Source organism: Corvus moneduloides, chromosome 16 (assembly GCF_009650955.1).
Source record: "Corvus moneduloides isolate bCorMon1 chromosome 16, bCorMon1.pri, whole genome shotgun sequence".
NCBI lineage: Eukaryota > Metazoa > Chordata > Aves > Passeriformes > Corvidae > Corvus > Corvus moneduloides.
The window spans coordinates 3481338-3507538 of record NC_045491.1 but is presented as its reverse complement, the minus strand read 5'-3'; the positions used below and the strand labels follow the sequence as shown (position 1 = coordinate 3507538).

The following is a 26201-nucleotide window of genomic DNA, read 5'->3' as shown; positions in this document are numbered from 1 at the left end:
CCACCGTGGACTTGCTCCAGTTTGTCAGTGTCTTCATTGTTTTAGGGAGCCCAAAACTAGCCCTGGTACTCCAGGCTGTCCAAGAGGGGCTGAACAGAGGGAAATAATCAACTCCTTCAGCCTGCTGGCTACACTCCTGGTGATACAGCCCAGCCTGCAGTTGTTCTTGAACTGCAGATTGTTGAAACCTATGGAACTGGTCTGCTGTGGAAGACTCTGGGGAGCTGGGGCTGCTCGATGGGGTGTCCTGTGCCTGAGCCTGGCTTTGGGCACCAGGTGGGATGGGGCTGAACATCCACATTGTGCAAGGTTCCTCCTCTGTGCCTGCTCTGCTGCAGGGCTTCTTGTGCGAGTGGTGATGGCTCTGCAGCTGGGGCTGGCTGAGGGAACTGTGGCTCTTCCCTCAGCCTTGGGAAAGGTTAGATGGAGCTGATAGTAAGAAGTGGACCTGAGTTATATTTCCACCAAGCCCTGCCTCTTTGGACACGTGTGGTACAAGCAAGGCTTGGCAGCATGATGTCAATGAAGTGATGCTTCTGAGGGGTGGTGAGAGGAAAAGAGGCCAAAGCGAGGTGTGGGATTGGGCCCTGTCCTTCTTGAGCCACATTGTTTGGCCCCTTTTTTACCTCTTAGTGCAGTAGTCCATGGCAGACAGCTTTCCAGATGAAGATCCCTGCAGAAACCCTCTCTGGAAGCTGCTGTTAACACGTGGAAGATGATGTGACCCATTGGCACGTACAGAGCCTGTAAAATGGATTGATGCTCTGCCCATAAAGTTGTGTTCTGTTCATTGGGTGTAACAATTAATGAACCTATAAAGGGACTTCATAAAACAGTAGAAATGGAAATACTTCAGAGAAATAGAAGTTGGTAAATTTTTATTTCTTTCTTTCATGTTTCGCGTGTCTGTTAGTTATGTGGAGCTGTGACTTAATACATGTTATGGAATCAGACATGGGCTTTAGTGTTAACCTGCCATTCACAATGTCCTCTCGTGTCCAATTTATATGATCATTATAGTAAAATCAATGCATGTCTTAATTGTAATAATAACTAATCATCAGCCATTACAATGAAGTAATTAAATACTCTATTAACAAAGCTATTGTTAATAGCTTTGGATGCTGCTATAATTAATTTGTTGCTGTCCTAACAGGAAGAGAAATTAATAAAAGCAGATGCGTAATGTTTTTGTTAAGGCTTCAGTACTGACTCTTTCTTAGGTACATGCCTGCCACACCACATATTTGATTATAGCAATTGTAAACTCAGGGCTGTTAATTTTAAATACCTCTAAAAAGGAATCTTTACTTTTTACCTGGTTGCAACGCTTTTATTCTCAGTAGTCAGTAAATCATGGTAGTGGCTCCTGGTGGTTCCAGTATTGTACATTAGCAAGGACTTGCAGCATTCCTAGGAACAAGCAGTATGGGTTGGAGCCTTGTACTTACACATAGCAGAGACCCTTGCGATTTATTCAGTGGTAAAGTACTGTGTTTATTCCCTCACTACACAGATGTTTATTGAAGCCAGTCTGGTTTAAATTTTGTGCTCTTCATCCTTACAGAGCAGGAGAAGCTGTTGTTAGAACAATTGCTAGAAAGATGTTGTCTTTTCAGGAAATGAATCATAAGAAAATCTCAGAAGTACATAAGAAGACCCTGTACACCCCCACCTCCCACCCCCCACTTTAGAAATCTGAAAATAGTACCCAGACAGTACCCAAAGCTACAGCTAAAGGAAGGTGGGGTTACTACCAGCCCTGTTTACTAAACTTTAAAGGTATGTAAGTAGGAAAGGTTTAGAATACTTGAATCCTGCTGCTAGGGCAGCCTCATTCCAAGAAAATGTTGCGTGTCTTTTGTTGAATTATGCCAGAACAGCTCCATATCTTTTAAAGCTGTCCTCAACAACACAGGGCTGGCTTTGTTTTGCTGGAGAGATAGCAAAAGAAGGAAAAACTGCATAGTGCAAACATTGAAGGCTTTCTGAGGCTGCCTGCACAATGAAATTGTTCTGATTGAACTCTTGACAAATTATAACCTGCAGGTACAGTGAGGATTTTCCATTTTTGCCTAACACATATACATTTTGTCTCTTCCATTTTTCCTTCCCTGCAATGCATTCAGCACAGCAAGGGCTGGAAAGAAATCTGATTGTGAAACTGATAAATTGTCTTACATAGTTTCCCTATTTTGGCCATTGCCATGGTCTGGTTCTGAAAGTGCTTGGAATTCTCTTTCTCTCGTTTTGTTTTAACAAGCTTCTTCTCAGTTGCCTATTGCCAGTGCTATATTACCCACAGTGCACATAATTTTTTTTTTCTATCTCCTATTCTACGTCGACTCCAAGAGGCCTTGGTGTAAAAGCAGATGAGATGATTTATTTTTATCACTCACTTTTTCTCGTGAGAAAGAGAACCCCTTGGCCCTGCCTTCTCCACTGGCTCCCTCTTAGCACAGGCATTTTCTTCTTGGCAAATGGGGTCCATAAAATGCTACTGGAATTAAATCAGCAAAGTGTTTCATTATATTTATTCTGCAATCACTGTGATAGATCCTTTTCTGGTCTAAATAGCTGCAGTCTCATTGATTTGAGTGCAGTTTGCCTTCTTTGCATGAGAAGGGAATTGGCTCAACCTGGCCAGGTGGCCAGGAGTCATCAGAGATGCCAGACAGCAGAGGATCAGCCCCTGTAGTTCCAGGTCTGATTGCAGTTGTTTGCAATTCCATGTACACTCATGGAAGACACTTCATGTGTTAAAACTTGCTGCAAGCCTTTGATATCTTTGACCTTTTAAAAAATAATCTTCTAAATTTTGATATTCCCTAAGCAGACAGCTGGTATTTTTTGATTGAATAGATAGAGATTTCATGTCTAAACACATTTCTTGGTTTCACTTTGCTGCATTAGTTCACTGCTCCCTGTATGTTCTCTGCTGCTCACAATCTTTTCTTGTGATTTTTGAATGATACTATCGAAAGGTTGAAAAGAATTAAAGGTGCAGAAATGCCCCTGGAAAACATTAGTGATGTCCTGCTAGTGTCCCCCTTTGGATCTAGACATGGATATTCAGGTACATACAGTCCCACCTGCAGCTACACTTCCAAGCCAAAATATTGCCCCTGATACCTTCTGACTGGAACAAATGCTTGACTCCCAAGTGCCACGAGCAATAGATAGAACAGGAGATATAGATCCTCTGGGAGGAGGTAGGGAAAGTTTAAAAAAATTGCAAAGCCTGTCAAAGTCTTTGGCTTTGGAGAGGGTGAGAAAGAGCCCTCCAAGTGCTGATGCTGAGCCTGGGACACGCTGGGTGCAGTGCAGCTCTCTTGGTTGCAGTCTCGTGAAACAACAGCTTAAATACCAGAACCAGTGCCCTATTTTCATCATCCGTCACCTGAATAAGTCATCTGGAAAGAGGGCAAATGATACATTGTCAACAAAATAAAGAAATGTCTCTGAGCAGTTCTCATTTACTGCACAATCATAAAAATCCTGGCTAAAAATCAAACCATTTCCATATCAGTTGAGCACACAGCATTGCGAGCGTGGTCGGTGTCAACAGTGCAGGGGCAGGAGACAGAGGCTGCTGTGTTCTTGGTGCTGCAGCTCAGACAGAAGATGAAATCATGGGAGTTCAACATTTGAAGACTTAACTACTGATTTTCTGGCTTTCTGTTTGTGCTGGAATAAAACCTGCATGTGCTTGAAAAAAAAAATTTGGTTGTTTGGAACGCGTTTGCATGTGTTTGGCCCTAATTATTAAATAAAACCTTCAAACCCTAGAAATACACCTACTTTTGCAGAGCTGTAGTTACGGTCTCTGCTTGGTGGTGGGATGGTTGCAGCACTGTATTTGTAAGGGCTCTTTTTGCTGTAATGGCCAGACAACGATTTTGGATGCCTTACAAACAAGTGTGTGGTACAGGAAGAAACAGCAGACCATATTTTTGGCCTTGGCTGTATTGTTTATGCCTTTAGCAAGCACCACTTACTTATTCAGAATTTAAAGCTTTTGTTTTCTCTGCACAGTGCAGGCCCAGGACACATGGCTTGAACTGAATATGCAGCATCAGACCTTTGCTGGGGAGATGGAAAATAGGTCTGGTTTTTTTTTTCAGTTTCAGATTTTGGCTTGATTCAGGGACAAATACTTCAACTTTTGGAAGTATCTTGGTATATTGATCCTTGTGACATTTTTGTGTTTATTTCAGACACTGAAGGTAAAGGCAATAAGAAAAATTTCCAAACCCATTCTACACTTAGTCTGAACTGAGTCAAAAGGCAGATTTCCTGCATGGACCTTAAGCATTTGGTGCTTTAGGAGGTGATAATTTCCAGAAGGGTGGTTTTCTTTGGTGCCATTCTGAAAGGCCCAGTTCTTGGCTGCCAAGCCTGTGGGCTGAGAAACTTTGAGGCTTCTTGTTGATCCATATCATTGGAGATCTGCTGATTAATGAATCTCAAACTGAGCATCCAAAAGCAGAAACACTTCAACTCAATCACTTTGAGACATCTTGGCCTATCAATTAAGAGCAGTAATTCTTCAGTAGAAAAGGAACATGGTGATGTGTTTTCAGTGATAGCTGTGATATTACTGGTTGCTTACATTTATATCAGAGACATGCCCTGGTTTCACCTTGGAGTTGTAAATCAGTGTCACTGTAACTTTGGGTGCCTTGCATGTCTCTGTGTTCTTAGGTACTTCAGAATAATTTTTGATGACATGTCCTTCAAAGGTCTCCTTAAAAACCCAAGTCTTGGTCTAATAAGATTAAGTTTTCACTGAAATAAGATTAAGACTTCACCCCATCATATATGGGGTGCTAGAATATTTATACTGATATTTCCCTACACAGCAGAGTATCAGGGTAAATCTGCTGTTGCTGCTGATAGACTTTGGGTTTATTACACTGTCAGCTGAAAGTTTTAGTCTGTGAGTTTTAAAGAGTTTTTTTGGTTTTTTTTTGATAAAACTAAAAGATGATGTAGAAATAAAATGAGGAACATTTTGGAGAAGGGTGCAGTGCTATACATAATTTATTGGGCACTGTTTGTACAGTCAATTGTTAAGTTATAAATAAAATAGAGGATTAAAACAAGGATGAAAGGGTGAATCTGCGGGTAGTTATGTCCTCTGTATTTCTATTTAAAAAAGGGAAAAGTTTCCCAGTTTGCTCAAACAGCACATTTTGGTTTGGTTATTGATATGCACTGTGTTGTACCTATTTTTGGATGTATCACATTGAAGGCTGCCTCACAGGGTGCCTTTTCCTCAGTAAATGTTCTGCAGGCGGCAGAGCTGTTCTCAGAGCTCAGTGAGGTGCCCCAGCACAGCCAAGGGGAAACCAGAGGGAGGCAAACGAGCCCCTGTCACACTGAATTCCCAGTCCCAGAGCTGCTGAAGGACAACTGCACTTCCCTCATGGACACAGAGTCCCTCGGTGGCTGTTCCAGTTCAACACCCACCAGTGTGGCAGTTTCCCCATCCCACTGGAACCTCAGCTCCCAGTTCCAGCTGGAGCATTGGCACAGGGACCAGCTCCAGAGATTTGTCTGTACCAGGCAGATGGTTTCTGCCAGCAGAGAAGTCCCTTGAACTGGAGAAACGCTGAAGCTATGTAAGATCACAAAAACGAGCTTAGGGGATTTAAGAATAAGGTCCATAGGCTTTTCAAAAGAATTTATTGTAGATCTTTGCATTGGTGCTCAGAATGAGGTGAGGAAGAAGCTTCTCCTGGATGCCTTGGAGCAGGCTTTGTATCCATGGCGGAGGTGTTTCCTGAGTGTGAGTAGGAATAGCATGGAGTGGACCTGATGAAACAACAGGAGTAAAATATATCATTTTGTTATATATAGGCCATGGGCTGAGCATCTCTTGCAGGTGCTGTGGGAGGTGCCTGGTTTGAAATCTCCCAGTTCTCCTACCGGTGGTGCTGACGCAGAGCTGTGATCCTGAGCAAAAACATTCAGACTGATGAAGAGGAAAGACATGAGCAATTTGAACTTAGGAATGAAACATTTCCTAGAACTGAGCCTGAATAAAGTCTGGAACAGTTGAACAGGAAATAAGCTAATAATGGGATTTTACAATATGCATTTCCCATATAAGGCATTGAAATGTAGCATAGGTTTCATGGGTTTGGTGGCTGATCTTCTGCCTATTTTGATGAAAATTTTTGGTTTCTTCCCTGTTTGTGTTGTTGTGTGTGTGAGGTCCTTTCTCCACTCCAGACTGAAGTGTTTCATCTCACCACTGTCGTCAGTGGTCCCTGGATGGACCATTCCTAGGCCAGACCAGGGAAGAGAGCAGTTAACAATCCCCTCTTGCTGCCTTTTGTTTTTGTTGGGGAGCTATTTCCTTTAGCCCTTGAGACTGATGCATAGGAAGGGGAAGAGAGGTGGGGAGCGCCCGTCTTGATGTGGTTCATGCTTCTGAAAATAAGTTCCCCAAAATCTGATGTGGGGAAAGGAAGCCCTGGCTCCACGGAGCCTGCTGTCTCCCTCAATAAACAAAGGACTGGGTTTGGGCACGTTGCCCGAAGTGTTGGTGCAGGGTGTGTTCCCATCCCTACTGCTCTGCCTGGCCTTTTAAGGCGATGTGACAGTGAGCTGGAGACGTGGAAAGGTGTGTAATTCAGCTGTGATTAATGAGCACGAGGCTCCTCTGCAGCTTCCCTCCTTCTGTAGCATCGCTCAGATTCCCTTCTCACGAGTAACTCGCTGAGATTTTCAGACTTTGGCCTCTTCTGCACTGTGAGTGCAATCTCCTGCCAGCTCTTATGCTACATTAATTTAGAGCCAACTACCTTTCCAAATGTGCTCTGTACTGTGGAACAGGTTTTGCTTGTAAATGCAAGGCCAGATGTTCAGAAGAGGAGAGCTCCTGTTTGGGCATCTGGCAGTCACTGCTGGGCCACAAACCTGTCACAGCTGAAAATCTGAAATCTCTCTGCTTAGACAACACAGTATCAGGCTGACCAGTTTGTGCACTGCTGTAAGAGGCATCTTTCTCCGTATAATTCAGGAGTTCTTTCAAAATAGCACACACCGAGTCATGGTCTCACTTAGTTTTAAACCACAGCTTGTGCCTAACAAGTTATTTTGATTTCTTGCCGAGCAGGGGTTCACTTTCCAGTTACAGCTAATGTTTTCCTTTCCTTTTTCTGCAAAATCTGTTAACAAAAGCTAAATAAACAATGAAGGTAGGTCTACTGGCTAGATAAGAAATAGGTCTGATCTATTAATAAATGTTTCTTTTTTTTATCCAGTGACATATTCGATGCCATGTTCCCCGTCACGCACATCGCAGGAGAAACAGTCATACAACAGGGTAATTCTTCCTGCCATTTTTTCTCCTGTATGTTTGCTAAGGTCCTATAATTCGCATCTCTCCCTCTGAGATTTCACCCTCTTTGCTTAATGGGAAGAATAACCATATTCCAAAGGCCTCTGAGTGTGCAGCTATATGATAAATTCATCGATGCAGGTCCCTTGATACACGTGCAGAGGACTCCACTCTGGTGGACCTCCAGGGTTTCAAAGTGCTGCAGTTAAATGTAGATAAACAGCACTTCAAATTAAAATGTTCATTCCCTAACTGAAGATAGCCAGGCAGTAAACCCCAGCTCAGGATGCATAAGGGTGGCACAGGCGAGCTGAGAGTAACTAGAGATGGAAAATATTTTTTATGGTTGTTGGGAATATTCAACACCTCATTGTGCTGTATCAGAGTTATCACACTTGGCAATTTACCTGCATGCCTGCAGCACGTTGTGGAGGACTTCATTACCCACAGGCTATATTAAAACCTCTTGAGTGTTTACCCTGAATGAAGTATTGAATCAATCAAAAGAGATAAATTAATGCAATTGAAAGGTATTAATAGCAAGAAGTCATAGTGACACTGATTTGTGAAGGCAAATAGGCAAGGATGTTTCAAAAAATTAATCTCTCTGTAAGTAATCTGGTGTACAAACCTGTGCAAATATGTACAGGATTAAATACAGGGACAGGAAGTTATTGAATAGCTTGGCAGACCTTCAGGAAACAATCACCTTTTGTGTTTTGTGTCCAGGTGATGAGGGAGACAACTTCTATGTGATTGACCAAGGCGAGGTGGATGTAAGTATGCTCTTGCAGTGTAATATTTATTTTGAAGCTACAGAATAAAATTGTGTGCTTTGGCAGAGAGCTTGAGCCAGCCATGTGCTGTGGGTCTGTCTCTTTTCTTCTTGAACTAGATTTCACAGGATTGGTTTCATTACTTTGCTTTTGTTGTGTTATTTGTTCTTAATTTTAAATTTGGCATGTGTTACATCCTAGCTTATTTGTCCATTCCAAGCAGGAAAATGGTATCAAAACCAAGCAAATGACATTATCTTCAGAGCCCTAACCACGCCTGGAGGTGTGCAGTCTTTGGCAGAGCAGGCCACCATGCTGGAATGCACCCGAGGGTTCAGATCAACCATAAAGAAAATATTTTCTTTAATCAGTTAGCTTAGCTCATGTGTTGTTTGGTTTTGTTTTGTTTGTTTTTGTTTTTTTGTTTTGTTTTGGGTTTTTTTCACAAATTGAGATACAGCCTCAGGCAGTGAGTTTCATCTTAGAAACCTTAATTTGCTTTTAAAATTAGGTCCAAATATAAGAACAATGCAGCATATTAATAAAGCAGGGGTTATTATAAGAGTAAAGTGATCTGTTAGACCACAAAATGTTTACAGGAGTATGCAGTGGTTTAATCAGCAAGTCTTTGAAAAGAAGCTTCTTTCTGAACCTGCCTTCCAAATCATAAACTATTCACCTCTTATCATTTCTCTCCTCTATGAAACTCACCCTTTTGCAGTTTTGCTGCAAGTTCCTACACACATCTTATGTACCCACAGTTGTCGGGTAGGACAGACTTGCTCATTAGCAGCTTTGCTCTTCAGATGCCCACATGAATTCGGTTTGGCATATTTAAAGAAGAAGGTGATTTATTTTAAATCCAGGCAGGAGGCACAGAGTTATTTTAGTGAAAGTTATTTTTTTTTAGCAGTCTGTTTGTGTCAGGAGACCATCTAATTGGTATTGTTGGGAATTGAGAAACCTCACATGCTGCCTCTGCCTCTGGAAGTTGCTCCTCAGGAAATCCGTCTGACTCACTGTTCCTATCAGACAACCCTCTCAATAGCAAACACTGCCACATCCACGGGGCCAGAAAATAAAAGGGTAATATTTATAGAACAGTGTTAAAATTTAGTTTTAAAATAATTGACTTGGGACCGATAGGGAGCTAAATGAGTTCACTGGCTTTGAATCAGACCCACAAACATGCAAATGCACATGTTGAAGTTATAGATTAATCCTCTTTAAAAATAATGTGTCCTCTCTCAACACCTTTAGGAAAGCTTTCTGCAGTGTTTGGCTCAGGGATAGTGAGGGAGTGAATGACACCAGAAAGCAGTCTGCAAAACCCTTGCAGTTAATTGCATGAGTTAATATTCTATATGCACATCTTAAAAAACAGTGACAAAATAGAGTAGATTGCAACTTTGATTTCATGAGCATTATCACTCCCTAGTCTCCTAAAATCAGCCTATAGCTGCTAGGACAGATCAAAATGGACAGATCCACCACAGTGTCACCCTGACACCTCCCAGAGACACGTACAGACATCACCTGTGGGACAAATACTTCCTAACAAGACTTGAAAATGTAATCTGGACTGTGCCTGTCCAGAGACCAGCGCAGCTTCTGACCATCTGTGTCCGGCCAAACTCTTCTGTGACCAGCTCTCCTGCTGCCCCACTTCAGCAGCCCCTAAGGTGCCTCCTGAGGCACCTTTCCACGGCTCTCTCCATCTGCTCAGCTTGGTTCTTTCTCCTTCCTAAGCTTTTCCTAAAACTTCAGCCAAAACACCCCCTGAATTCCAGTGCAAGGTGCCGTGGAAGGCGTTTGCTCATGCAGGAGCTACACCCTGGAACTTCCCCGCATTAACTGCCCTGCTGGGAAGCTGCAGGGAGGCGATCCCAGTTTTCCCCTCAGAGGAAAGTCTGTACCAGGGCACCAGTGCAGCGTGAGCTGCTCCTGTGTAAGGCAGCAGCTCCCAGAGCTCCTGGGCATGCACCATCACCCCGTACGTGGTGCTCCCCAGAGGAGTTCTGCCACTTTCTGGGCAGAGCTGCTAAAATCCTTGTTGTCTGAGGAGACTCCGGGCCACTAGTAAGCGAGCTGCTTTCATTTAAGCCTTGCCAGATACTTTTTTGGCATGCTTCCATGCTTCTCCAAGAAAAAAAGCGACTTGGAGTGGAGACAATTGACCCCGAGACTTAGAGCCTCGAGCCATTTTCTGCCTGGTTCAGCTGGTGTTGGCATGTGCATGGAGGCTTTAACCCCTGGCCAGGGTCTCTGCTGCCATTCCCTGATCTGCTTGGAAGTGTCAGGAATACCAGGAAAGGTGGATTCAAGGAGCAGTTTACTCTGATAAGCACCCAGATTTTCCATACACAGGCAAAGACAGGCGTAAAGGAGGTCGCAAGGGTCATCATAAAATCCCTACCCATGGAAGAAAGTCATGACAAAACTGAAAAAAACCCCCAATAAGATCTATCAACCAAGCAACCAAAACCAAACAGAAACCACCAACAAAGTGAGAATAACAGTGTGTGGTGTTTTGAATTTAAAAAACTGCAGCATTTAAAAGGAGTTTTGGCACAGGCACCCCAAAGACAAAGTAAGAACTTTCTAATATTTTCCCTTACAAAATAATCTGAGTCAAATTAGAAGCGCCATAAAACACTTTTTTAATATAATAACACTTCATTCTCAACTCTTACATTTTCCTGGGGAATGAACGAGCCCCGTTACCACAGAATAAAGTTATCTGTACATTTTCCTTCTGTGGGACAAGGGAAGGGCACAACTTTCATATGTAAAAGAAGGATTTTAGAATGAGGAAGAGGTAGGCCTTTGAAAACCTGGCGTTTCCCTCTCTTGTACTGTATCCTACACACCAGGTACACTTTGGCCAAAGCTGGCATTATTGTATTATCAGTCACAGTCTTCCTCCTTAGCACATCGGGGTTGAGGAGAATTGTTACCTCATGGCCCATCCCTGCAGATGGGTGCAGTGTGCACGAGGTAGATGATGGCACAAACTTTGAAGTCTTAGAAGTCAATTGTCTCCTGGAAGCTTTCCTGCTCAGACAAATGGGAGTGTGTGCCAAAAAGGAGCTGGCAGAGCTTAAATTATAGTTTCCAGTAAAGATGTTGAAAGTACCTGCTAAAATGTGACTTGCAAAAATCTCTAATCCATATTTCTAAGTATAAAGTGACTTCCTGTTTGTTATTTTAATCTCATAGCCTCACATTCTTTACTTTAAAAAGCACCATCCACTGCCCTTTTCTAACAGATGTATTTTTTTTTTAGACCCAGAAACTTCCTATTCTGTTTAATGTCACAGCAACTTTCTCTACAGGCATTCTCAGGTTTTCTTCTTGTAAGACAACAGCAGCCAAGCTGTACTACGGTGAAAATCAGAATAAAAGCTTTTCAGTGTTTTTTTCTTAAATTTCTGTATTTACTGTATAAATCTCTATGTGAAGATATACATGAATATTGTGGACAATGAATAAAATTATCTATTGATTGTAGGTCAAATCTTCCTGAAGCCCTTATGTGTATACACAAACTGTCTAATTTGTGTATACAAAGATGAAAATGACACAGCGTTTTATGTGAGAATACTGTTGGATTTTAAAACTAGTTATATTTCGTGGTTAGATTCCATAGATTGCTTCTGGTTTGAATTCTTCCATCTTCAATGATTTTTCTAAATTTGGAAGGTTGCCTTTTGAAATTTGAAGCAGAACATTTTAAAGTTTGGAGTTTTTCAGCTTGAACTTTTAAGGATTCTTAAGTCAGTCTCCAAGCTCATATGTTCAAATTCAAACTGGTTTTAAAGCACTGTCTTCATTTGAGGAAACTACCCACATATAAATACCCTCCATGTCTAAGGCTTCTTTGTTTTTCCAAGAATAAATAAAACTCATCTTCATTTTTGGATAACAAAGCCTTGACAAGAACGAAGCACAAATTATTACAAACAGACCCAAGGGAGGGGATTCAAGACATAAGAATTGTCATGCCTGGAACAAATTAGATTGTCCACAGAGATCACAAAGTGGCAGCAAAAAACCCCCAACCAAACGAGAAGTTAACTTGAAATCAGTAATACAAAATTAAAGGAAAGATAAATTCACTCCAATGAAGCTCAGAGATAGATGTTCATATCCTGCCTTCAAGGTGAAATGCTCATGGCAAGGTTCCTTTCTGCATCTCCAGAGAAAGAACCTGGAGATGAGGGAGGCCCAGATTCATTCCTGTGGCACTGAACGTTGTGTGACTCTGCATCTTCTCCCACAGCTAGGTGCCCATGGATATCACAGCCCATTTGCCTCCTAAAAAGATAATGAAATGAACCAAACTGTGTGATTCTCAAGCCCCCAGAAGTTGCAGTGCTCATATTAGATGATGGAAAACTATAGAAATCGAAAGTACTTTTGCTCTGTGGAAAGTAGATGGTCCTGATGTGTTGGTCATATTTGGGCATCTGCACTTCTGCTTCTCCTCTTCAGCTGCATGAAAGAACATTCCAGCTGTTACGGATCTGTGACTGGCAGGTCAAGTGACAATTAGGAATAATTCATTCATGTACTCACCACTTTGGTGAGAGTTCACAAATGCCTAAAACTGGCTGAGCCAAAACCTCAGCCCAGCATTTTTTAGGATAAATAGGGAGATCATCTGAGCTGCTGCCATATAAAATTGACTTTCATAAGCTGTTCTGAGCCTAAAATAGCTTTGCTTCCCACACCTTACAAACAGAACTTCTTTCCTTTCCACTTCTTTTAAAAAAATCTATTTTAAAGGGATTTAGTGGAGCTGAACTCTGTTAAAGGGCAGGATGGCTTTGTAGTGTGCCATCAGTGCACTTTAACTTCATCACGAACCCACAAGTTGAGTGTTGACTTAGGCCTTTGCAGAGAATGAAGTCCAATGGTTTTGCTTCTAGAAAAAACTTATTCTCAAACTATTTTCTCTTTCAGAGACTGATATTTGAAATGACATTTTTATTGGAGGAGTGAATGCTGGACCCAAAGACTGTCAGATCAGTGATTTGGTTTCACCTCAGAGCACTTTAAACCTGACACCCTTGGGGTGGAGGAATGACCATTTGCATAAACTGTTTAAAGGGAGGTGTCAAACATGTTTTGTACAGTCTTGTCAAGCAAGACAGCAAAATTAAAGGAGTCTTAGAGCAGTTCAGTAGCAGCCTCTCTAAATAACAACTGCAGCATTAAATGTCCATCCTTCACTTGCTCAGTCTTGAGTTTTACCAGCATAATTCCCCTCTCTGGGCTGCAGTGACATTCTGCACACTGCTTTAACAAGAAATGTCACCATGTTGCTTAAAGAATGTGTGTTGGAATAAGTTTATTTCCTGCTTATAATGCAGACCCTTCTGCAGTAACAAAATCTGTGCTGTTCAAAAGAAGAGCATGTACTCTACACATACACATGTATTTTTGGGGTGCTGAAAAAGAGCCAAGGGTACCATGTCAGTTGACATTCAGGGTGTGACTCCAAACTCATTGGAATTATTAGATTTTCCCCACCATCCTTGAGACTTTTTACTGAGGACACACAAATTACTGTAGTGTAGCAAACCCTGTGAGACCATGCAGTGAAATTCCCACAGAAGGATGGTAGCCCTATGGTCAAATATGCATCTGGACAATTTTGCAATGAGCTAATAGAGTTTAGAAAAGTTCATGCATCCTCACTATGTTACAAGCCTTTCAGAATCCTCATTTTATTCATCCATTTCTCCTGCTCGTCTCACAAAAAAAAAAAAAAAAAAAAAATAAGCCATGGAACTACCCACTTGTTTCACCAGGAAACTGCTTGGGTTTGCCTGGCTTTTTTAAACTTCTTTTTTTGCTTTCATTTTTTTCACCATGAGGAGAATCAGAAGTAGATTTAATGTTCTATGAGATTTTCTTTCTGTGGTGAGTGTGAAAGTTTGAAAGGGAAGGCTGTTGCTGTTCTCTTGTGTGATATTCTCCTGGGTGACATTCATTCTGTCATGGTGATGAAATGAAGCTATAGCTTTAGTGGCTCGAGCTTTTTCTTGGCCGTCTGCAACCACATGCCTGTTTGGGGTTATTTTTACCCTTTGTTTTTAAGCCCCTTGATCCTCAGATGTTCCAGGAGCACCAGGAGCCTCCACATCGCCTGGAGTTCAGCTGCTCCTTTTCAGCTGATACCCAAGAGGTCTCTTGATCAGCTGAACTGCTCCGTGGCCTCATCCATCTCCTACTGAACCAGCATTTCACTGACCTCAGTAGGAGTTGGAGAAAATCTTAATTGAATATTATGAAGACAAATTGGGATTGAATCCAGCTGTATTTTGTAATAAGCCTTTTCACCATAAAATGAAGATAGAATTAAAATCAATACTGACAGGTTGTTGAGTTTTGACCCCAGTTCATTTATTTTGGTCACCATCTTCTCTCATGCACAGCTTGAGCACAGCTCCAATTTAAGCATTTTTTAAAAACCTGCTAGTTTATTTCTCAGTAATTGGTGTCAGGTTATGGTCTTTGCCTTTGCAATACTTTTCTGATTAAGATGAGAATACCTGCCCTTTTTTTTCATATTATTTTTCTTCACAGAACTTCCAAGCAAATGAAATTAACACTGATTGATTTCAGCTGTTACTGGTCTGTAACAGGTTGGGATATATTCTGCCCTGGGTAAATGCACCCAGCCTTTCCTGCCCTCCAAACTCACAGGCACAGTAACAGAATTAAAAGGGTTTATTGTGTAGTTTACAGCAAGCTGCAGAATGCCCAGTCCACAGCAGCCTTTGCATGCACTGTTATGGCTCATGAGCTGCACTGTCCGTGAATAAATAGTGAGGAAAATGCTGCCCAGCAGAAAACACCTGCTCGAGTCCCCTTCCTCCAGGGAAGGGTTCTCATAGCATCAAGTGTAGGAATTCTTCTCAAATTAAAAATCGTCCAGGAAAAATATGGCAATAGTGGTATCGGTCCATACCATGTTCCAAGAAAATATAGTTCCTTAATAGGTTGTGGGTCAAACACTGCCTCCTGAGCTCTCTAGAGCTGGTGTTAGAAGCAAAGGGTAATTCTGCACAGAGCCTCTCAAGTCAAAAGCCCTTAGTCATCTTCACTGAGGGAGACAATCTGTAAAATTTAAACGGGTTTTGGAGGCACTAGGCTTAGGGAAAGAAAAAAAAAAAGTTCCTTTTCAAAAGAGATTTCCTTGTTTTGGCTGTTTTTCATTTCATGGCCATGGCACATTTCAGCAGTGCTCATTACACATATCAACAAACCTCCTTCCTTTCCAGTCTGACAGTGTTAATAAAAAGCCAAAGTTGTGACAGTTCTGCTTGTTGACTGCCTGAGCCTTGAACACAAGGGGGAAAACATGATGCCAGCTAACCATGGGAGCTGAAAACCTGGAGAGTAAATAAAGTCATTGTACTGAAGCAAGACAACTTGAAATTCTGTCCACAGAGCAGGTTGTTCCCCTCTTTGGGGACCAACTGTCGGAAGTGTCACGCTCGTGTTTTCCTTCTGTGTCCCCAACGCTGACAATTAGAAAGGAACTTGCTAACAGCCTTTTGGGTAACTGGCAGCAGGAGGAGAGCTCCAGCTAAGTCCCCAAACTGCTTTTGCTTCTTTTGTCTTGTGCCGTGGTAGGTTTATGTCAACGGAGAGTGGGTGACCAGCATTGGAGAAGGAGGCAGCTTCGGGGAGCTGGCGCTGATCTATGGAACCCCCCGGGCTGCCACCGTCAAGGCCAAGACAGACCTGAAGCTCTGGGGCATCGACAGAGACAGCTACAGGCGCATCTTAATGGTGAGTTTATGGGCAAGGGCTTCTCTGTGGAGCTGGTATTTTCTACTTTCTTTTGCAGCTCTGTGTTCAGAGTACTCTGGTGCTTCCACATGAAAGAGAGCGGACATGACAAAATCACTGAGTGACTGAATGAAGCGAGCTGAGAGAAAAGGGGACAGGATTGAGCAGAAAGGCGCTGAGTCAGAAATGCAATTGAGAAACATTATGCATAAGTGTTCTGTGAATGAAAACCTCGGGAGGCCTCCGTTACCCACCAAAGCTATGCAAATCCTCTCCTTGTCGTGAGCCTGGAAATATCTCTCAGCAGCACCCCTTGCCTGTGAAGGCTTTGTCTGATCTTGTATTACATTCCTCAAGGCAGGTGATAGAAAGTAAATCCAGCTCCAGTAAAACAATAAAAAGTCTTGCTTGGACTGTGCCTTCCACCTTTGTTAGCCAGCGCCCTGCCACACATATCATGGGGTGGTAGCTGCTGATGATTCATTCATTCTGCTCCTTTCAAACTCCCTCGTCCCCGCAGCAAAGCTCTACAGGCCTTTGTGGCACCTGGGGCGTGTGCTAGCTTATGGATTTGCTGTTGGTTCTTCAGTGGTGAGTTTATAATGGAAACTTTGACAGATAATTAACTTCAGCAAAGACATAACTTTTTTATGAGTTTGTTTCCAATGTCCATGTGCATATCTTCCTTCTCCATAAAATATTCCTTTCTTTTTGATAATTAACAGACATTACTCTATGTAAAGCTTGTTTCTCAGTAGGGCTTGTCTCTAAAAGCTGCAGCATTGTTCCATCCTGATCTGAAGGAAATGACTCTGTGCTCTCAGACTAACAATTTTGAGATCATCTGTATTTCCAGTGGGTGTCATAGAAAGCAGAAAAACTAGCAAAGGAACTAAGTAGATTTTACCCTTAAATGATTAATTCTTAAGCAGCAGAGTATAAAAGTAATCTTTGTTTACCCTGTGTGATGGCTGTTGGGTGTCTGTATGAGCACTGCTGGTGTTCACTCCCTATTTCATGGGCTGAGTTCAGTGTCCCATAAACAAACATCACACTGACATTTAGGAGAGTACAGCTGATGGAAATTTACTCTACCCCAAAATATTCAGCCTGATTGCTCCAAGACAAAATAGAGGAATAATTATGAGAAGTGTTTTATCTTCTCTCTTGTGGGGAAGCAGGATGAAGAGTTTTGAAAGGTTCCTAGTGCAGGCGAGCAGGCAGAGCTATTTCTAAAACACAGAGCAGGAGAATTTCTAAAGAGATGTAAGAGGCACATCCAACTTATTCATCCCATTCCCTACAAGGATGCAGTGGAGGGGTGTCTGGGGTAACTGGTGTGATGAACCTGCAAGCTACAAGGAAGAATCCAAAATACAAAAGAGAAGGAATGTAGGAGGGAAATAAATATCAGGACAAGGCACATATTCCTTGGCTCTTTAGGCAGAGCTTTCTGCAGCTGCCTGTAACCTTGTGGTGAGGAACTGAAGGGACAGGGTCACAGGCTTTGCAGCCTTGAGGTGATTTTAGTGTTGGTGCTGGTGGAACTAGAGGTACCTAAAATCAGCCAGCCCTGTGAGCTGTCAGGGTTGGCCATGTGTCCATTATCATCTGATAGCACATTTCAGAAGATGAATATTTGATGCAGAGACAGGACTTTGCTAAAAGGATTTGAAGTCCCAAGTGGAAAAGACTGTGTTTTTGTTGCTAGCTTTGGTCATACATACAAGCTGAATATTATGGTTGTACTTCTGTTTGATTCTAGTGTAGTGCTAAGTGCTTTTCAAATTAATTTACATGTTCTCTGGACCAGTGACTGCTCTACCTTACCTAGCAAGCTCAGTTTCTGCAATCAACGAGACCTTTTGATTAGCATGGATATATTTTCTCTCCCTCTCTCGCTTCTTGTGGTTTTTTTTCACAGATGGGGCCACTAAAAATTGGTGTTTGTTGCATTGTGTTAGATACCCAGACTGCATTATTGTAGTATTCCCAGTATTCAGATAGGAAATATTTCATGGTGAATTAATTGCTGCAGGTATAGAAAATGTCCAATTTTAAATGCAGTCCATGGTGAATGCAATTTACCCATCCTCACTGAGTGAATCCTGTCATCTTTCCATTTATTTGTAGGTGCAGGGTGGATAATTTCATTGCTGTAGGTGAAATAAAACACCTGTCTTTGTGCAGTCATGTGAGGGCAGGTTACAGTGGCTCTCTGCACATTTCCTCAAGCCTAAGAATTAATTACATCATGTTTCAGTGGCTGCATTTCATACTTGAAGCTGACTCCACCATTATGGGGCTGCTTTTGCTGTGCTCACTTTAAGTGCAGTAGTAGATGCCTTTCAACTCCCAGAAACATGGTGTCCTGCCATTTGGCCTCTAAGTGGGTATTTTGAATGTAGAAATGCTCCTGCTTTTAAATAAGGAGTGGTAATTCTTAGGGTACCTTTTGAAATGTATAATTTAAGATGGTTTTAAAACCTGGGAGCAAGCAGGTTTCCCTTTTCTTATTTTCTGCTTGCAAATCCTTTTGTCCAAGGAATAAATGACCTTTATCTCCCAAAGATTTTTGCTGTAGTCAGATAAAGCCCCTCCATAACCCCAGATAGTTTTTTCTCTTGTCTGCATTCCTTCCCTTCCATGCCCAGCCTCATGTTTTCTCAGTCAAGTGTTGAAATTTTATTTGAGTTGTAAATATTTATTTGCAAATCATGCCTTCAGATCCACACTTGCCAAGAAGATTTTATCCTGTCATGAGACACTTGACTCTCCAGCTCATTTCTCCTTGCAGGCGCTATTTTGGTCCTTTGCTTTGCATTTAATAATTTTGTATTTTATTTCTGTTTAGTGCCATTTCCCCCACTTATGTGTCTCATTGATCCTGACTGGTTTATGGCATGAATAAAATGTATCTCAGGAGGTTTGGAGTTTGGGGTTTCCTTTCTATGGATGGACAAAGCCTGATGCAGAGAGTTCCTGCTGGCTTTTAGTTACAGTTGTCATCCATTTATTATTTAGTCTGTCCCAAAGGAAGTTTGTTGAAACAGATCTATTTCTTTATATTTCATAGTCTCAGCTTAGGTACCCTGATGGCTTGAAGGTCACATTCAAGTTTGTTGTAGCAGCTGTGATGATTGTAAATGTTGGGATAGGTCTTTTTTTTCATTATGTGCACTGAAATTGCTTGGCTTTCACTGCAGTCCTTGACAAAGTATAACGCCATGAAATTCATTGTGCTAGGTGGGGTACAGAAAACCACTTCAATGTGTTCCCTCTGTGGTACACTCACAAATTATCTTTCCATCTGTGTGTTCCATTTATTTCATCGAATCATCTCTCTAAGTTACATACTTTTCACTCTGTTGCAAATTCTTTTATGTGTATGTTCTCTGTGTGTGTGCACACGGGCACAGACACACACACTCGTGCATATATTCAACATTTATTTACTTATATTCTTCTGGGAGAGAGCAAAGGATTTTTTTTTGCCATAGGCTTCTCATGGAATTCAGTTGCTGCTCTCTTCTTTGCAATTTGGATTCAAGAGCATCACGGAATGGGGAACATCCCAGGGTAGTACAATATTTGCGTTCTAAATATAGCAAATGCCACAAATACCAGAGAAGCAAATGTCTGTATCCCAACATCAGATTGATCCCCTAGACAATTCAGTTCCCAGACTGAGAAAATTTGAAGTATTAATTTCTTGCAATTTCTTCTTTAGGAAGACTTGATCCAGGATAATTCAACTACCCTCTAGTTTCCATGGTCCAAGATACCTGGCTCTGGGAGTGGAGTTGTGTGGGATTCAATACATTTGGCCTATTTGGCAAACTGCTCACTGAAAGTGAGTTATGGCATTGGTTTGTAACTTGTGACAAATCAAGCTTAGCCAGTTCCTAATGCTGTACTTCATTTTATTTATGCTATTTTGGGTTTCTTCTACCATCTTTTCACAGCTTTGAACCTGAGAACAAATTCTTTAATGAGTGCTTTTATTTCTGCTCAGATAAAATAGGGTCAGAAGGATTTTGGGTTGCCATAAATTGGAGGTTGTCTAGTGCCCAAAGCATAAAGCAACTCCAAAGGCTGCAATCCACCTGACATCTGTGGAACAGAGTACCAGGACCGTGTGGGCTGCTTGGTGTTCATGGCCAGAATGCACAGGGGCTCTTTCTTTCATGCTCCAGCAGGAATGAACACCCAAAGCATCACTCAGGATCAGGTTAATCAGGGATTAAATGGGGCTGTGCAGTCCTGAAGTCCATTCCGGCACCTCCTGCCAGCATAACTCTTTCTTTGAAACTCGAGTCATGCTTTGCCTCTCAGTAGACATTTGTTTGGCTCCTTACTGAAGGTGGGGATTCCTAGGAAGGACTCAATCAACTCCACCTGAAAAAATGAATCAGAAGCAAGACACAGAGTTCTGGAGAGACAAGGAAAGATTGGATGGGAGGAGTGAGAAGAAAAAAATGGACGAAAACAGGGAAAAGGCAGTTGGAAATGAGATGAAAGAGATACTGAGTAGGAACTCAGCAGGACCTGTTCCAATCTCCGGGGCATTCGTTTTCCCTAGCCTGTGTATTGCTTAAGCTAAGCCTGGGACTTGCTACATTAAGTGGTCCAAAAATGGCTTTGAGGCCTTCTCTGTGAGGATTTGATGAACGAGAGTGATCTTGTTTCTCCTTGGGACTGTCTCAGGGAGGAGCCCTGCAGCTTAGAATATTAACGAGGCTTTGTAGTTAATGGGAGCCACTGCCTTTAAGGAGATGAGCTTGTGCCTGACAGCTCAGAACCAGGGAGAAAGTGAACAAAGGAGAGGGGGGAGAGGGAGAAGCAGTGACTATTGAAATAAGATATTAATAGGTTAGAAAAAAGCAGAATTAATAAAGACTTTTTAAAACATGCCATCAAGAACCCTGCCAGTGCAGAATTATTCATGTACATTTACTATTGTTTTTATCTGGCTTAAGCTGTAAGATTTCTACTGCTTCCCCTGGGAAACTTTTCTGCAGGAGAATAATTCCTTCATTGGAAAACTTTTTTGATATTGATCTTAAATTAGATTTTCTTAATTTTCTCCTGTTACTTTCAGTTATGTCAAGTTATGCTGTACTGAATTGCCCTCTCTTTCTGTCATATATCTGTAGATAATTATCACTGTCTACTTAAAACCCCTGCTACAGTGCTGCTAGCCTTGAGGGTGACATACCTGTGATCCCAGTGCTGAGCCAACAAATACAGGCTGGATTTGTTTCGCTCCTTCCTTATCAGCTCTCCTGAGTGTTTTAGCATTTCTTCAAGCTCTGTTGGATTTGGGAGCACATTTCTGGAGAAGAGGTACCGAGACAGAATGTAGCACACCAGGCGCCGTCACATCTGAGCCACGGAGATGGAGCCTCTAAACTTCATTCCTGGATGATATCTTTGCCTGTGCAGACCAAAATAGCCTTGGCTGCGTTCTTGTTGCAGTCTGATGCAGGTCTCACCTGCTGTCTGTGAATCTCTTGCACCTTTACAACTTGCAGGTCTTCTGTTTGTCAAACATCTCTGCTTTGGATTTTTTTTATTAGTTGTATTTTCCAAATGGATGCTCATTCTATTATTTTTCTAGTCCCATTTCTAACATCTCCAGATCCTTTCTTGTTATTTTTCTGTTCTGGTGAGCTTTCACAGCATCTCATAGACTGTAAATGTTGGTACTGTCTTATTTGCTGCTGCTTCTAGAAGATCCAAAATACTGCATGAGGACAGACTTGACTTCTGTGCCAGGGAATGTACAGGTTGGCACTTCTGCAGAAGGTACTGAAGGGTAGAAGAGGAGATTGGGATGGTGTACATATTCCTGACCTCAGCAATTTGGGAAAAGCAACTAAATAAAACAAATATAAAACAGGACATCAGAAGTCAGAGGTGACATTACACCTGGGGAAGGGGATGAGTGAGGAATATCAGGCTGGTTATAGAAGGAGGGAAGGAACTAAGTGATCTTTAAGGTCCCTTCCAACCCAAGTCACTCCGTGATTCTATGATTCCGTGTTCCCTCTTTGTTTCATGGGAGAAAAGATGGTTAATACCAATGGAAATAAGCACATGGTTGGTTGTTTGTAATTCCACTGCTGGGTTGTCTTTAGCTTGCACTACAGTACTGTTCTCTCAAAATCCTTCCCCTCACTCTGCTCGTGAAAGCTTGAGCAGGAAAATGCACTCAAGTAAAAATAATGTGCATAAGGGTGAGCCAGGCTTCTCCTACCTGGAACTGCAATTGGGATCTGGTTGTGCCAACCAGGATCCAGCCTCGGATGCTCTGAAAGAGCAGAGGAAGCTCCTGTGCCTGCCTGTGGCACCCTGAGGTGAAGCTCTGCTGTCGGATGGCTCCTGCCACCCCAGAGGCTGCTGTTTGTCTCCTCCAGGAGAGAGAGAGGGAGGGATGGATGGAGCCATCCTGCAGGATGAGTCAGGAGCCATCAGCTGGGTCACCTTGGGCTTCAGTGCATATGCTGGGGAACAGCAGCCCCAAGCCCCAGTCACTAGTTCTTCCCTGGGCCCACGTTCTCCCTTACCTCTGCGGGATCATCCTGAGACAGGGGATGTTTAAGTCAGTGTAGCTATGCATTAAGAGGAGCTCTAGATACTATGACAATACAAAAAATTGTAACAGCACATTTAATTAATTATTTCCACTTCAGCGTTGCTTTCGCACTTGGCTTCACTGTGGATTCTGTACTGCTGCCCTGGCTTAGTTTAGCCAAAGCATAACACACCTGTGTTCCTGTAGGAAGTGGTGGGCTCTTTCTCTCTGGGCCAGGTGGGATGGCTGCAATTCCCACCTTCCTGGGCCTTGTCTGCATCTCTAAATACTCAAAGCTGTGGTCAGGCATCTCTTATGGCTACTGATTACTGCTTCTTAAAATTCATCTGTGTCCGCAAGTCATTTAAAAAAGCATTTTCCACATCTGTCCCTGGGTGTCCCAGCCCATCAAACTAAACCACCAATCTCCTTTTCCACAGCTGTCAATTTTGCTGCTCTTGTTTCCACTCGATTGCAGGGAGGAAAGCAACAACTGTGCAGTGTCCAGTTTTCCATTCTCTGTCTCCCAGCGAGCTGTCAGAAGCTGGCGTGGCTTGCAGAGCCTCCTGCGTTTGAAGTTCTTTACTTTTTTTCTTTCTGGCACTTCAAATGCTGCTGGGGCCCCCCGAGGTAGAGAACCAAGTTTGTCAGACACAGAGGTCAGACGAGGGTTAGCGATGCTATCGCTGAGGAGAACTGTCATCACCAGCTCGGAGTTATGGCCGGGGTGCACAGGGAGAGACCTCGGGAGCTGCTGCTGCTGACCCACAGCTACCTGGGAAGAGTGGCAGCTCCTGCTGGGGCTGTGGCTGTTTGGGAGCAGGGGTGACCCCAGGACAGGGGCACAAACTTGAGCTGTCCCCAGAGGACAGCACCTGGCAGCTGCAGCTGGTGCTGTGGTCCCCAGCTGGAGTCAAGCCTGTTGATGCTGCTGGAAGGATTCGTGGTGCTTTGGGGGTTGTTGCAGCTCCACCTGCGCAGCACGTGTGGGAAGAGGGATGGTATTTAATTCTTAGTTATACCACTGCCCTTGAATACACCAGCCATTCCCGTTTTCATACCCAAACCACGTCTGAATGCTTTCACACTGGAGGGCAAAGTGTTTCTTCTCCTTTTCCCTTCTCTATCCCCATTTTTCCAGCACTTACAGGTGGCCACTTGGAGGAGGAGGAATAGAGAAGTGGCTTTTTCTATGGCAGACACTGACATTTGCTTCCATCCTCTCTGTCCAGTCTATGAATAAATGGCATCTTTGTTCTCCTTTTCTTGAGAAGATCAGTGTATCATCCTTGTGTTGTGCCTTGTAGATCTGAGTAGGAGGCACCAGGCAGCCTTTGACATCCCCAGGAAATCTGCCCAGGCAGAAGGGATTTGGGGTGTCACCAGTGTGGAACAAACTGCATGGAACCAAGGCAGGCCCTGGAGTTCCTCTTTGGTACCTGGGAAGAACTTCCTTATGAGTCTTTTGTGCCACTGCAGAAGGAATTAAGGATGCGTTCATTATTTTTGTGCTGGTAAAACTTCAACATAATTATTCCTACATGAATCACCTTCAAAAACGCGTGCTGCAACAGCAGCTTGTGGTTTCTGTCTTGCTGATCAAACACTGTGTAAGGAGAAGGTGTCTTGGAAATTTATCACACAACAAAATCTTAGTAGAGTGGGAATGACTGTGCCGGTGGCTGCACATACATTGATGGATTGTCTGCCCCCAAATGCTTAAATCTTGTTAAAAAAATGATATGAATGGATTGCTCAGCATAACAATAGGTACAACACTGTACAGAATATCAGCCAGGTTTACAGATAAACACATTTGGCATTGAAGAGTTTTTAACCTACAAGGATGGGACTCATGAGGGGGACATTTTAAATTTTATCCTACTTCATAATTGCAAAGAGCCTCATTGGCAACGAGATATATATTGAATTAGCTAAACAGTTAATTGATGAAGTTCAGGCTTTAAAATGAATGCCTGTAAATGGATACAATTCATCTGCAGTGTCCAGTAACACCAGTGAAGTCAGTGAAATTACAGCAGGATTGAATTTGAGTCCTTCTGTCTTTGCTTATCAGCAATACAACTTGCCCAGACATTTTATGGGGAAACGTTTGCCTGAGGCTGTTTACACTGGCTGTGCCTAAGATTTGGAAGGAGAGGGGGAAAAAAAAAAGAGCAGCTGTAGGAAGAAATCACAAAAATACTTTGTGTAATGTTGTGCCTCCTTTTTCTCTCTCCTGTAATAACAGGGCAGCACTCTGAGGAAGCGGAAGATGTACGAAGAATTCCTGAGCAAGGTCTCCATTTTGGGTCAGTTGCCCTTTGGAACTTGGCTGTTGGGTCCTCTGTTATTTGTGCTTGCAGGATGAATTTTGATCTTTGATGGCACGGTGAAAGCAGTGGTGCTCACACAGAAGGTCTCACTTGTGTTGTTTCTGAAGGAATGGAAGTGTAAAGGGCCCTTTTTGTTTTTCCCATTCTTTCCTGTGCACTGCCCATGTGTTTGGAGCACACATTAAAGGTGGAGCAGGCATGCACTGGTACTTTCAGTAGCTGCCACTGAGTAAAGATCATGTAGATAGAGCAGAAAGCAGTGCAGAGATACGAATTTGTCATGAAGTCCAGTTACATCCTCCCAGGGAACAGGTGAGAAGCTTTTTCCTGCACGAATACAGCGTTTGTGTGCACTAAACAAACCAACCTTACAAATCAAACCAGACTGATCTTTTTTCTTCTGTGCATTTTACAGCCCCTGTCTCACATTCTTAAAACATCTGTTTAGCTTCTTGTCCTTGGATTTTGTTTCCCTTTGATTAATGTGATAGCCACGAAATTTGGACATGTTCTTGATGGCCTTCAGTAGGAAAAACAACAAACCCATAATGCCTGACCAATCAATCACCATTAGGAGAACAAAAGCCTCTAATAAGGAGGACAGTGTTAGACAGTACAATGAGTTGTTGATCCTGTAGGAGAAACATCATGTTTCTGCTGGGGCTGTTTGGAAGAAAACAGTTCAGGATTTATTTGCTATGTAATCAGAGTATTTATATTACTACTTAAAATTTTTCTGGTTTTTTTTGTATATGATATTCACCTACCATTCAAGCTGAGGTACCTGAAATATGAGAGTGTCTCAGTGAGAGTATACTTGAACTTCTGACAGGTCCAATCCATGAGATTTTCAATTATATTTGTATGCTTAAAGTAAGGCTAAGTATGTTGTTCACTTCATTAATGAAGTTTTCATCTTTTAAAAACCTTCTTTTATGCTTAATTTAAATCTTCCTAAATTAAGAGCACAAATTATACCAAATTACAATGAGTATTTAAAGAAAAAAAGGATCTGTGCACCTGCACTAATGAGGAGCAATTACAACAATGAGACATCTCAAAACAATTTCAGAGTAGAAAGGTTATTCAGAGATGTGCTTCCTTAAACATGCGGTTTGCCATGTAATTAGAGCCTAATTTGTAGTGTGGCTTTTGAATCTCAGTAAAAAAAAGAGGAAGGACTTAAGGATTTGGACCTTTTTTAAGTACAGAAAAGCAGTGAACAAAATAACACGTCATTGCAGGAACATGGAAATTTAGGTGAAATGTGCAAGGATCTCTTTGACATGTCTAAAAAGTAGATGACACCTGCGAAGCAGAAAGATATTTTAGAAATCTCAACATGGCACTAAAAA

The 26201-nt window shown here is 42.3% G+C and overlaps 1 protein-coding gene across 1 annotated transcript in view; it reads left to right on the top strand.

Moving 5' to 3' along the window:
* The window catches only part of PRKAR1B (protein kinase cAMP-dependent type I regulatory subunit beta), a 92173-nt gene that overhangs the window by 44251 nt on the left and 21721 nt on the right, over positions 1 to 26201 (top strand). The window contains exons 5-8 of the mRNA XM_032125809.1: positions 7275 to 7336; positions 8081 to 8127; positions 15775 to 15933; positions 24762 to 24822. Of these exons, the coding sequence (XP_031981700.1) occupies positions 7275 to 7336; positions 8081 to 8127; positions 15775 to 15933; positions 24762 to 24822 (329 nt within the window). The remainder of the gene's footprint in view (positions 1 to 7274; positions 7337 to 8080; positions 8128 to 15774; positions 15934 to 24761; positions 24823 to 26201) is intronic.